We start from the raw sequence: 12496 nt of genomic DNA on the forward strand, positions 1-12496 counted from the left end.
GTCCAAGGTCCTGAACCAGGGCCTCGTGGCTGGGAGCGGGGGAAGGGGCAGCAATTTGGGCTTGGGGTGCTTATGCTTCCCAGAGGATGCGCTCCTGCCAGTTTTGGTGGGAGCTGGGCATGTGGCCGGGCAGACGGTGCGGGTGCCGTGATATTTTAATTGAAGCCTGGAGACACGGTTGCTCTCTCTACTGCGCTAACAATGTAGAGAATAAATAATTCAGCAGTGGCTGTGTTGTGCCTGCTGTCCTCACCCACGGGGGTGGCCACACGCATGCACACACACACACACACGCACACACACACACATGCAAGCTGTGGAGTGGGCCAGGAGCTGCTGTTCTGGCTGGTGGCTGGCCCAGAGGCAGCACGTTGCCATTTAGGCAGGGCCCTGACCGTCTCTCAACCCTGGTGAATGGTGAATCTCTTTGCACCCAGGCAACCGCTGAGGAGAGATTAGCAGAATCTGGGGACAACTGCTCTTGGGTGCAGTGATTAGTGGCACTTAAAGGTCCATTTGACCTCAAACCAGCCTGAGATGCTGGTGACCTGGAGAAAAGGCCCCTCTTAACGGACACGTTCCCTGGGCTGTGTTTTGAATGGATTCCATTTGATTCAGCAAACATATATGGAGCTCCAAGTTTGTGCAAGATACTAGAGCAGGTGGTGGGGATGGGCAGGATTGCCAAGTGAATAAATCTGGGTCCTTCCTGGATGGGGAGGTGTGACGGGCATGTGATTTGCCACAGCTTGAATTGGGGTGTGGGAGGGCTGTGAGGGGTACAGGCGAGGGTCTAGGGGCTGAGAGGAGGGTGAGAGCAGTTCTGATGAGGTGTGCGTGGGGCAGCTCTTGTCAGAGGTGGAGCCGGGCAGTGTCCTCAGGGCAGAGGGTGGGCACAGGTGGGACCTTGGGCTTGTCTGTGACAGAGATGTGGCATGTGGGAGGGTTGGGCAGGGGGTAAGTGGAGAGGGGCTGGGGGACATCAGGGGGCTTAGGTCAAGAAGGTGGACTTGATCCTGCAGGATGGTGCCTGCCTGGATTTGGGAGTTAGAAGTATTCCTTTGGGTGTGGACTGGAGGGTTGGTTACAGGGCAAGGCCTGAAGCTGAGAGAGTGATGAGGAGACGGATGGAACAGTTCAGCCTGGAGATGATGGTGGCCCGGATGATGGCCTTATGCATGGTGACATCCATTGGTTCATATATCCACCAAACAGTTGGTGAGCATCTTTTAGGAGCAGATGTTGGGTTGGGCTGAGAATGCAGCAGAGTGAGCCAAATGCACACCATCCTTGCCCACACAGAGCTGACCTTCTGGACATGGGAGAAAGACAGGAGACATGGTGTAATCATTTACATGAGTGGGGACAGGTGCTGTGGAGGGGACCTGCCCAAGGCCAGGGACTAGAGAGTGGTGAAGGAGGGGAAGGGTTCTTGTACACAAGGCAGTCAAGGAAGACCTGGGTAGGGGACTTTGGAATACAGACCCAGGTGAGTGAGGAAGGCAGCCCGGTGGCTGGGTGGTGTTTTGGGTGGCAGGCACAGCCAATGCAAAGGCCCTGAAGCAGGAATGTTTTTGGCCCATCTGAGGAGCAAGGGGGTTGCTCAGAGGGGAGGGGAAGCTGTAGCAGGGCTGGGTCAGCAGGGCCTGTGGGCTCTGAGACAGAGGAGGACTTTTACTCCAGGTGCAGTAGATAGTCTTGGAGGGTTTTAAGCAGAATGACACAATTAGACTTACGTTTTAAAAAGTGCTCCCTGGCTGCCATGTGAGGACCAGATTTGTAGCACTGTTAGAGCCTTCAGCTGCACCCTGCTGCCTTGCTTCTCCTTCCTCCCTTCTCCCGTCACTCCTCCCCGAGGGCCATCAGCCTCATCCCTGCTCCACAGAAAGTCCCCGAGGAGGCTTTCAGAGGGCTGGGCCGTTCTGCAGAGCCCCATCCTCCCTCCGAGTCCCACCCCAGTCCTCAAACCTCAGCCCAAGCTGGGACCTCCAGCTACTGCTAGATAAACCCTGCCCAAGAACCTGCGTCTGTTTTCCTTAAAAAGTGGGCATTTTGACAAATATCTCCCTACCTGGGTCAACGTTAGGTTTAAATGGGGGAACATGGCCAGGCGCGGTGGCTTGGGCCTGTAATCCCGAGGTGGGAGAATCACTTGAGCCCAGGAGACCAGCCTGGGCAACGTAGTGAGACCCCATCTCTGCAAAAACAAATTTAAAAATTAGCCAGGCGTGGTGGTGAGCACCTGTGGTCCCAGCTTATCAGGAGGCTGAAGTGGAAGGATCGCTTGAACTCAGGCATTTGAGGTTGTAGTGCGCTGTCATTGCACTGTTGCACTCCAGCCTGGGCAACATCTCTAAAATAGAAATAAATGAAAAGAAAGGAAGGAAGGGAGGGAGGGAAGGGAAGGAAAGGAAGAAGGAAGGAAGGGAAGGAAAGGAAGAAGGAAGGAAGGGAAGGAAGAAAGGGAAGGGAGGGAGGAAGGAAGGAAAACAGAGAATGTAGGTAAAAGCTGTAAATGGAAGGCCATTATTATTGCAATTTTCAAAGCCAGAGGGAATGACCAAAGGGAATGGTTAAGGACAGACCCTGAGAGCAGTTGTTTAGCAACCTGTGACTCCCAAAGACGGTCCTGGTGAAAACATAAATGGATTCAAAGCTGCAGGGAAGAGAAGTTTGGGGAAGCAGATGCCTAGCAAACTGACAGAGGAAGTTAGGGGTATGGGAGCATCCCTGGCTGAGAGGTGCGGTGAGGGCATCTGTGTCACTCCTATTCTTGGTGTTTCATGCCCTGGGCCCCAGGCAAAGGAGGGAGCCAGGCAGGGGATGGGGTGGGGGGCTGAGTCCTGTTTTCACTAGAGGTGTTTCCTGAGCCTCTCCTGCCGCCTCCAACCCCTTCCCACCAAGAAGCTGGGGCCAGGATAGTTTCCAGCTGGAACCTGCCATGGGCACTAAAGTGTCCTCATTTTGGGGGAAGCTCACACTCCCCACCTTCCACACTCAGGCCCTTCTGTCCCCCACAGAGAAACTGGTGAGTCCCCCCAGCTGCATCAGATAAGACCCAACAACAGGGACCTCCCTCTCTCCCACCTCAGGAGGGTGGTTGAATTAACTGCCTTTCATATTTTTGGCAGAGAGCTGTCAGTGAGACCCAAACAGGGAATGCACTAATTGAGGGTCTCCTTCTGGGAAACCCCTCTGATTGGCGTCCAGGAATCATGGGTCTGCCATGGCCGCCAGCCCGGCATGGCTTATAGAGCTGTAAGCAGGGAGATGCTGCCTCCCTGGGGCGGGGGAGAGGAGGAAAAGAAAGGGCCTGTTTAATTTAATTCTGTGTTTTATCGCTCGTTGGATAAATAACCTTCATTAAGATGGAAGGTGGGGGGATGGACAGGGAGAAGTTTGATTAATTTCAAGCTGGTTTCTCATTTGTTAATTTTCTCCCAGTTCAGCAGGATTATTAAAACAAATTACAGGCACTGCTCTCTCCTCCCTGGGCTGAAGCAGGGCTCTCGGGGAGTGATCATGTACCCTCTTCCACTACGTTTATTTAGGTGCAACTTGGGGTGAGTGAGGAGGCCTCCCCATTTCAGAATCTCCGGGCAAGTCTCCTTTTCTTATTGAGAAACCTCAATAAGATCTGGACAATCTGGAAATGGAACAGGTGGGGGTGTGCCGGGTCTGGGCACCCTCCCCCAAGCAGTGCCAATTCCTGGGCAGGCTGGTGACTGAGGAGAGAGGCAGTGCTGCCAACTCCAGCCCATGGTGCCCCGGGGGGCAGCCTCTGGGCATCCCCAAGCTGGTGCCAGTGCCCAGCGACCTTAATCCTCCTCCATCCCCACTGCCACCTGGCCGCTGCCCATGTTGACCCCCACCCAGCACATCAGCTCTCGCCCACCTGGAGCTCTGCCCCTGCCCGGCTGGTTCTCCCACGGGCAGGACCCAGCTCTGCAGAAAGCTGTCCCCTGCTGGGGTGTTGGTGGGGGACAGCACTTTCCTGCCTACCGTGGGCAGTTAAGAGTTCCAGCTGCTTGATGGGCAACTGGGCAGGATGGCAAGATCTGGGGTGGGTTATGAACACTCTCATGCTCCCCAAAATGCACAGCATTTCCTTAATGCTGCCTTCACCAGTGCTGACTCTATGTGTGTGTTTGTGTGTGTGTTTGCACGGTTGGTTGTACTTACCACCAAGAGCCCTGTGAGTATGAGTCCAGGAGTGGCTCCTCATCCACGTGTGGGCACACCTGCCTGAGCTGCTGCTCCTGAATGTGTGTGGGGTGGGGGTGTATAGGGATGCTCAGTGCACCTGTGTGCCTGAGTGACCTTGCCTGTCTCAGAGCATGCCTCCACCGGCTCCTGGAAGGGCTGGATCCTGGCGTGTGTGTGTGTGTGTGTGTGCGCGCGTGTGTGTGTGTATATGTGTGGTCTGTGTGTGTCTCCTCCTCCCTGGCCCCTGCTGCTGTCAGCTGATACCCAGATGCATGAGACAGATTGTCTAGAGCTGCCCCCAGCCTTGGCAGACTGAGGGTGCCCATGGGGAGCCCTGTCTCTGCTTGGCTCCTTGCAGTCTGTGGGGCACAGGGTTCCCCTGGAGAGAGGCTGTCCCTTGTGGGCTCTGACTGTCACTCCCAGCCTGCCCTGGGGGGAACTTCCTGCTATCTCACCTCCAGGCCTGAGCTGGAGGAAGGCTGGGCAGAGGAGAGCTGCCAGGCAAGACAGATGGCCTGCAGCCTGGGCCAGGGAGGGGCACCACTTTGATCTCTGATGCCTTGGGGACTCACAGGCTGCAGGTGCTACCAGTCCAGCACCCAGGCATGGCGGGGAGGCTGAGGCAGACACATGCTCCAGGAGAGACATGTCATGTAAGGTGGGGCTGAGAAGGGGTATGGTAAGGGGGCAAGGAGCGGGGCTGCTGTGGCTGAGATGTTCAGCAACAACCTCTCTGATAATGTGACGTTCAATTAGAGATGTGAATGGTGTGAAGGAGGACATTCTGTGGAAAAGCCCAGTCGGCAGAGGGCACTGCACATGCAAACGCTGTGAGGCTGGCCATGCTTAGGGTGCTTGGGGACTGTCGCAGGAGGCCAGTGTGGCCAGGTCGGTGGGGGAGTGGGGCTGGTAAGAGCAGAGGTAAGTGAGGCAGTGGAGCCGACGCAGGGCCAAGGCTTTCCTTCAGTGTGGGAGGGCTTGGGACAACAAGTGGGTTTTTTTTTTCTTTGGTGGTTGTTTTTGAGACAGGGTCTTGCTCTTTCACCCAGGCTGGAGTGCAGGGGCGCAGTCGTGGCTCACTGTGGCCTCGACCTCCTGAGCTCAAGCGATCCTCCTACCTCAGCTTCCCAAGTAGCTGGAGCTATAGTTGTTCTCCACCATGCCTGGCTAATTTTAAATTTTTTGTGGAGACAGTCTTGCTGTATTGCCCAGGTTGGTCTTGAACTCCTGAGCTCAAGCAATCTGCCCACTTCAGCCTCCCAAGGGACACCATGGTTTAAGTGACGGTTGTGCCTGAACATGTGACCCACTGTGTCCCACATGTGTCCGTGTGCACATGTGTGGACCTAGACCACCCAGGGAAGGGGAGCAGGCTGCTGGGGAGGTGTACATGGAACAGAGAGTCAAAGAGCCTTGGAGGTCCTTCCAGCTGAGGGCACAGGCAGGGTCTCCATGGCTCCAGAGAACTTGGAACCACATGAAAGTGAGAGGGAGGCAGACTTCAGCTCAGTATCCTGAAAGCCTGGTAGCCGCAGGTGCTGGAATTGACTACTGTGTAGAGTGATGAGCTGCCTGTTGCAGGAGGCAGGCCAGCAGAAGCCAGAGGCCCCAGTCAAGGATACCGTAGGGGGTAATCCTGCCCTCCACAGCTAAGAGTCTATGGTTAAAGGCCCCCTTCCAGGAGACATGGGTGGGTTTGAACAGAAATCCGCTTTTGAGACTGGACAGCAGGCATTGTGGAGGTCTTGGAGGACTGGGCAGGGCTTTGGGCCCCTCTTTGAATGTACTCTGCAGATGCCCACTGTCTGCTGGTGCCCGGGAGGCCTGGCTGTGCCTGCTGACTGGGGTGGCAGGCCTCTCTGCAGGCTCTGCTCCAGAGGCAGCCCCTGCAGGGACCCAATGAGGCCTGGGTTGGTGGTGGCAGAGCTTTGTCAACCTTCCGCCTTTTATGAAGATTCTGGGGCAGGGGCCTGAGTGGGTGGGACAGGGTGGGAAGGGCTAAGATCAATGAGGGGTTGGCATTAGTGGGCCTGGGCTGCAATCAGCTGCTGGCAGCTGAGGACAGCAACTTCTCTCTAGTCCCCAGGTTCTCACGCTGAGTGGCGGGTAATAATTCCTACTGGGAAGGGCTGCTATAGGGGTGGCATGAAGGGAGATGACGGTGGAAAGCACTATCACAGGTGGGTCCCTGGAGCAGACCTGAGTGAGGGTTGCAGGCACTCTAGCTGAGAGGGGACCTCGAGGTGCACCGGTACAGGAGGGGAGGTGAGAGGGAGGGATGGGGGGCTGGTGCCAGTGCCTTCGTGAGCGGGAGACCTTGGTGGGCAGCCAGGAGATGGCAGAAGCAGATCCTCAATACAGGGCAGGAGCTGACCTGTTCTCTGCCACATCCCAGCACCTGGCACACTGTGGGCACTGAACTGGACATTGGAAGGTCTCTGCAGGCGTGGAGGGAAGTAGAAGGGCTGCGGGGGAGGCCCCCCCCAATCAGGTCTGCCATCCTTCCAGAGAAGCTGGGAGGTTGGATTTCTGGGCTGGGGATCATAGGAGGCTGCCACGACAGAGCCAGAGGGTCTCAGGTGATTCCATCCAATCCTTATTTCTCTGTGGAGGCAGCATAGTGTGATGGCAGGCAGAGGCCGGCTGCGAAGGTTCAAGCCCCGGCTCAGCCACTTATCAGCTGAGTATCCCTGGGCAAGTCCCCTCCGCAGTGCACTGGGCTAGGCACTAGCAGCTCTGTCTGCAACAGGTTTCTGGTGAGGCCTAAATAAATTAATGCATAAGCAGTGCTAAGAGCAGAGCCTGACACATCATAAGTGCTTGAGAGCTGTTAACTCTTATTATAGTGGCTGTTAGGATTATTTGATGAGAAACCTGGGGCACAGGAAGGAGGACCGTCTGCTTTGAGGTCATGCGGTGAGTTAGAATTCAGGTCTTCCCATCGTGGCAAGCTCACGGAGCTGCGGAGTGTGGCAATGGCAGAGGTGGGGTAGGGTGGCCTTCTTCTCCTGCTCTGGGCTGGGTCCCTGCCCTTCCTCGCCCTGCCTGTGCTGCAGGGGTAGCTAGAGAACCCACAGCACCATTGTTTTCTTGAAAGAATGGGCCCAGAGGGGAACCATGCAGCTGGCTTTGGAGAACTTGTTAGCCTTGTCTCCTGGCTCCAGGCCCTTGTGTTTTTGGTGTGCTCAGTGTCTAGGCAAGGGCTTGTCAACTGTTTGTCAAAGGAGGAGACACCCAGGAGCCAGAGGGTTTGAGGGAGGGTCATATTTCTCTCCATCTCCATAGACATCCCAGTCCAGGCTGCTGTCTCCTCTCACCTGGACTACTGCAATGGCCTCCTGCTGGTATCCAGGGCCCATCCTGCCCATCATGCTATGTCTCCCATCCTCTGTTTTGGCCTCTCAGTTTCTTGAACCTGCCATGGGCCCTTGGCCACAGGGCCTTTGTACCTGCTGCCCCTTCTGTCTGGGATGTGCTTCCCTCCCCTCTTCACCTGGGTTTTGCCTACCTATCTTCCAGATGTCAGCCAAATGCCGCCTCCTCAGGGGAGCCCTCCATTGCTACACTGACCAGATCCAGGACCTTGTTCCAGGCTCTCATCCCCACCGCCTCTCGGACATCACGATTTTGTGTGTGTTGGCGTGTGGGTCTGGTGAGAGGCCAGCTCTCCTGCTGGACTCAGTTTCACGAGCTCACAGCTTTGTCTGCTTTCGCTTACTGTGGCCTCCTGGTGCTTGCCGTGGTGCCAGGCGCATAGAGGTGCTCAGGAGGTATATTCTGAATGTGTCCATCATGGAGTGGAGCCATATTGCCTCCCCCCCTTGCCAGGTGCTAGAGGGAGTGGAAGGTTACCATGAGTACCTGTATGTGGGCCCCTTCCTGCGGGCACCACCAGAGATCAGGTCAGAGCCAGGGGCTGCCAGTGTCCAAGGACAGCGTGGGAGGCAGCCAGGAATCAGCCAAAGATCCCTTGGGGTCCTTCTCACCCCTGGCTTCGGAGATACCCCCTGCAGGCTGAGTGCTCAGCAGCCAGCTCTGCCCCAGGGCCATTGAGGCTGTGCTGGGCGGAGGGAGGGGCCAGCCTCCAGCCGCCTGTGGTCTTGGCTGAATTGCTGGCTGCTTGGCCCATCCATTCCTCAGCTGCCTTATCCACACCAGGCCAGGAGTTTCCAAATTCTCTTTGCAAGCAGAAAATATCCCCCAGCAGAATCTTGAAGAAACCTGATGATGAGAAGCAGGTGAAAACCGACCATTGCTCAGGCTCGCCTGTTTGTAGTTGTCATTAATATTTATTTGCAGAACCTGCAAGATGACGGTGTGGGTGCCAGGCACTGTCCTAAGTCCCGGGGCTCCAGCAGTGAGCAAGGCAGATCTATCCCCTGCCCTCAGGGAACTGATGTGCCAACGGGAGGCAGACATTCCTCACTAGATGCGTGAGTGAAAGGTGTGGTGTTGCAGGAAGTAGTGTGTGGAAACAGCCAGTGCAAAGGCCCTGAGGTGGGCTCCTGCCTGCTCCTGCCTGTTCAGGAACAACATGGATGTTGGAATGGCTGGAGCAGGGTGAGTGAGGGGGAGGGTGGTAGGAAGGGAGGCCAGGGGGCTAATGGTGCAGGTCATGTAGAGGCCTTGGGAGCTATTGAAAGACTGTGGTTTTTACTCTATGAGAAGGGAGCCTCTTTTCTTTCTTTCTTTCTTTTTTTTTTTTTTTGAGACTGAGCCTTGCTGTCTCCCAGGTTGGAGTGGAGTGGCGCGATCTCAGCTTACTGCAAACTCCGCCTCCCGGGTTCAAGCGATTCTCCTGCTCCAGCCTCCTGAGTAGCTGGGATTACAGGCGCCGGCCACCACACCTGGCTAATTTTTGTATTTTTGGTGGAGACGGAGTTTCACCATGTTGGCAAGGTTGGTCTCAAACTCCTAACCTCAGGTGATCCACCTGCCTTGGCCTCCCAAGGTGCTGGGATTACAGGCATGAGCTGCCACGCCTGGCCGTGATGGGATCCTCTTTTTTTTTTTTTTTTTTAAGACGGAGTCTTGCTCTGTCGCCCAGCCTGGAGTGCAGTGGCCGGTTCTCAGCTCACTGCAAGCTCTGCCTCCCGGGTTCACGCCATTCTCCTGCCTCAGCCTCCCGAGTAGCTGGGACTACAGGCGCCCGCCACCTTGCCCGGCTAGTTTTTTGTATTTTTAGTAGAGACGGGGTTTCACCGTGTTAGCCAGGATGGTCTCGATCTCCTGACCTCGTGATCTGCCCGTCTCGGCCTCCCAAAGTGCTGGGATTACAGGCCTGAGCCACCGTGCCCGGCCGGGATCCTCTTAAAGAAAGGAGCCCTGTGGTGTCACTCAGGTTTTAATTGGGTTCCTCTAGCTGCCAGGTGGGAATGCACCGTGCATGTGTGTGGGAACGGCAAGTGTGGGAGGCAGGAGACCAGCAGGAGGCTAAGGGCCCTGTTGTGATAGCCCAGCCAGAGATGCTGGAGCTGTGGACCTGGGTGGTCCTGATGGAGGAGGTGAGTCGTGGTTGGATTTTGGATCTCTTTTCAAGTAGAGCCAACAATATTTGCTGATAAATCAGGTTTGGGATGTGTGAGAAAAGGACTCAAGGACTTTGTCAACACTCTGGCCTGCACAGCTGGAAGGCAGAGTAGCAGTTACCTGGCAGGGAAGGACTTTGAACCTGCTGAGTTTGGGACACCCATTGGATAGCCCAGGGGAGCAGCAGCTGGATGGGAGCCTGGAGCTCAGGGGTGCATGCTCTGTCTCCTCGCCTGCCGTGGTGAGATCTGGTGAACCCCTGAGAGGGCAATCCCAGGCCCCAGGGAGTGAGTGGAGAGGCAGACAGAGGGAAGGGAGCGCTGAGCCCTGGGGGCCGCCAGGGTCGGATCAGGGACAAGAGGCAGGACGAGCAAAGGAAGCTGGGAGGAAGGAGGGGACCAGGAGTAGTGGGACCACCAAGCGAGGAAGGGACTACCCAGGTCAAATACTGCAGTGGGGCCAAGTGCAATGAGGACTGGCGTTGGGGAGAGGGGACCAAGCAGCCCCAGCCGCAGCTCAGCACCCCCAGCCTGGCCGGTCACCTAGCCTTGCCTGCATCTTCCTTCCGAGCTGGGTTTTGGCCCCCCTCCCAGGGGTCAGGCTCCCTTTCCCCAGTGGAAGCCCCCAGAGCCCCAGGAGGGCCTTCTCTCTGCCAGCCTGGGGCTGCCAGCCTGGCCCTGGCCTGGCTGTGATATAAATTATGGGGAAAGATGGTGATGTGACTTTTATCGGCTCATGTGTTCAATAATGGTAATACATCCCATTATATCATATTATATTAATATAGTGCAATATATTACACACAGCGCTGCACATTAACTTGACTCGAGAGTGCACTGGGCAGACACCATGGTTAATTTTCTTGGCCTAGCCACGCCCCGTTGCCAGCACTCAGTGCTCCTGGTGATGTGGTCATCAGGACGTGGGGTGCAGTTACGGACACCCCAGGCACTACACTGAGGTTTTCCCAGACCCGCGCCTGCCTGTGTGAGGATTGTCGGCTTTTGGAGAAGGGGCTTTCGGATGTTGTTACTCCCACCTTGTGGAGGCCCCTCTGTCCTTACCCATGAGAGCAGCAGTGGTCACCTAATTAAGCCCCCATTGAACAGATGCAGAAACTGAGGCTCACAGATGTGAAGTGGCGCCCAAGGAATGTGGTGGGGAAAGACCTGGAACTGGGACTCTCAGCTCCCCATCCGGGCTGCTTCCTGGGTGCGGGGATGGTGTAGGCAAAGGGTAGGAGGCTGGGAATGGACACACAGTGTGTGCCAGGTGGGGAGGGAGCAGGGGGTGAGAGTGCTCAGGGGCTGGGGCCAGACAGACCAAATCTCATTTTGCCACTTGCTGTATCATCCTGTTTCCATGTATTCTTGGGCCTCCGTTTCCTCATCTGAAAAATGAAGGTAATAAGTAATGTTCGCTTCATGGGATTGTTGTGTGAGGGAGAAGTGAATAATCCACATGAAGTGCTTGGCACAGAGTAGGTGCTCGTTAGCCGACAGCCACCAGTCCTGTTATGATGACAAGCACACTCCAGTAGCCTCGTGCTGCTGCCGCCTCCCGCCCACTGGCAAGGATGCCTGGCCCTGGCCCAGTCCGCTCCGTGTCCCCAGCCCTGGGGAAGCCCGCCCTGCCCCACCCTCAGCCTGACCCCTTTGGGTCCCACAGCCTCCCTGGGCTGCCCCCAGCTCTCCCTGCCCCTTGGACATTTGGGTGTGACCTAGGGTCAGCATTGCCTGTGTCCTGGCCCACAGACAGCACCGTGGCACAGAGGAAGCCCGGCTTGCCATTGGGTGGGCCTGTGTATGAGCCCAGGCACGTTCCTCAGCTTCGGAGGGGCAGCTTCTCATCTGAGGATCGGGCTCCAGCTTTCTACCTTGGGGCCGTGGTGAGGGTTACCAAGCAAGGCTGTGCATGAGCCTCTGCCGCACCTCCTGTGTGTGAGAGAGGTGCATGACTGGCTCCGAACATCTGGGCCAATTCCTCCCCTCTCCCCAGGCTTCTGTAACACCCATTCTCCCTCGGGACCCTCGCAGTGCCTGAAACACGCCAGTCTCTCACCATGGTGCCTGCGGACAGGTGAGGAGACTGAGGCTCACAAAGGAGGTGACTTGCCCAAGGTCACTCAGTGAGGCAGCTTCTTACCTCTGAAAGTTGGACTTTGAGCCCTCCTTGGAAAAGGGGGCATGGCTGTGACCCTTGGGGCTCCTCGATGGGCCTCTGCCCTGCCCACCTGGGCTCCTCCTGGCCTCCCCCGACGGATCACTGTTGACAAGGTTACTGAGTCAGCATGTAAAACCTGCAAACGTGAGTGTAATTTATTGATCTACATTTCGCCTATGAAATAGGACAAGTGCTGATTTGAGGATCACGTTTGCTCTCTCCCTCGTCCACGCCTCCGCCCGCTCTCTCGGGTGCTCTTATCTGCGGCCCTGCCTCTGAGCCTGCATCGAGCCGCCTCCTTTGTCAGCACCGCCGAGGCTCTCCACTCCATGCCCTCTATTCTTCTCCAGCTTCCATGCCTTATCGGGCCCCTCTTTTTTCCTGGGCTCCTAAGAAAACATGTAATGTTTAAAAGGGTGAGACAAGGGACTGAATAAAGCGCTTTCTGGGGAAATATTTGTTCAAAGGCCTGTTGCCTGCGTCTGTCTGGTTCTCTCCTGGAAAACATAATTCAGAACGGGCCTGGAAATTAATCCAAGTGTCCGCTTGTTCTCCTGATAAGAGGCTGGGCAGAACCCGGGGATGGGGAGACAGGGGT

The 12496-nt window shown here is 56.2% G+C and overlaps 1 protein-coding gene across 4 annotated transcripts in view; it reads left to right on the plus strand.

The window, feature by feature from the left end:
• LOC105474476 (glutamate metabotropic receptor 4) overlaps positions 1-12496 on the plus strand; it is a 124607-nt gene that overhangs the window by 31633 nt on the left and 80478 nt on the right. Inside the window, exon 1 of one of the 4 annotated variants that reach the window (XM_011729141.2) lies at positions 4692-4859. The exons of the other annotated variants lie outside the window; for them this stretch is intronic. Within the exon in view, the coding sequence (XP_011727443.1) occupies positions 4812-4859 (48 nt within the window). The 5' untranslated portion in view covers positions 4692-4811. Of the gene's footprint in view, positions 1-4691; positions 4860-12496 lie in introns of those variants that run through there. 4 annotated transcript variants of the gene reach the window in all.

Source organism: Macaca nemestrina, chromosome 5 (genome assembly GCF_043159975.1).
Source record: "Macaca nemestrina isolate mMacNem1 chromosome 5, mMacNem.hap1, whole genome shotgun sequence".
In the NCBI taxonomy this organism is placed as follows: Eukaryota; Metazoa; Chordata; class Mammalia; order Primates; family Cercopithecidae; genus Macaca; species Macaca nemestrina.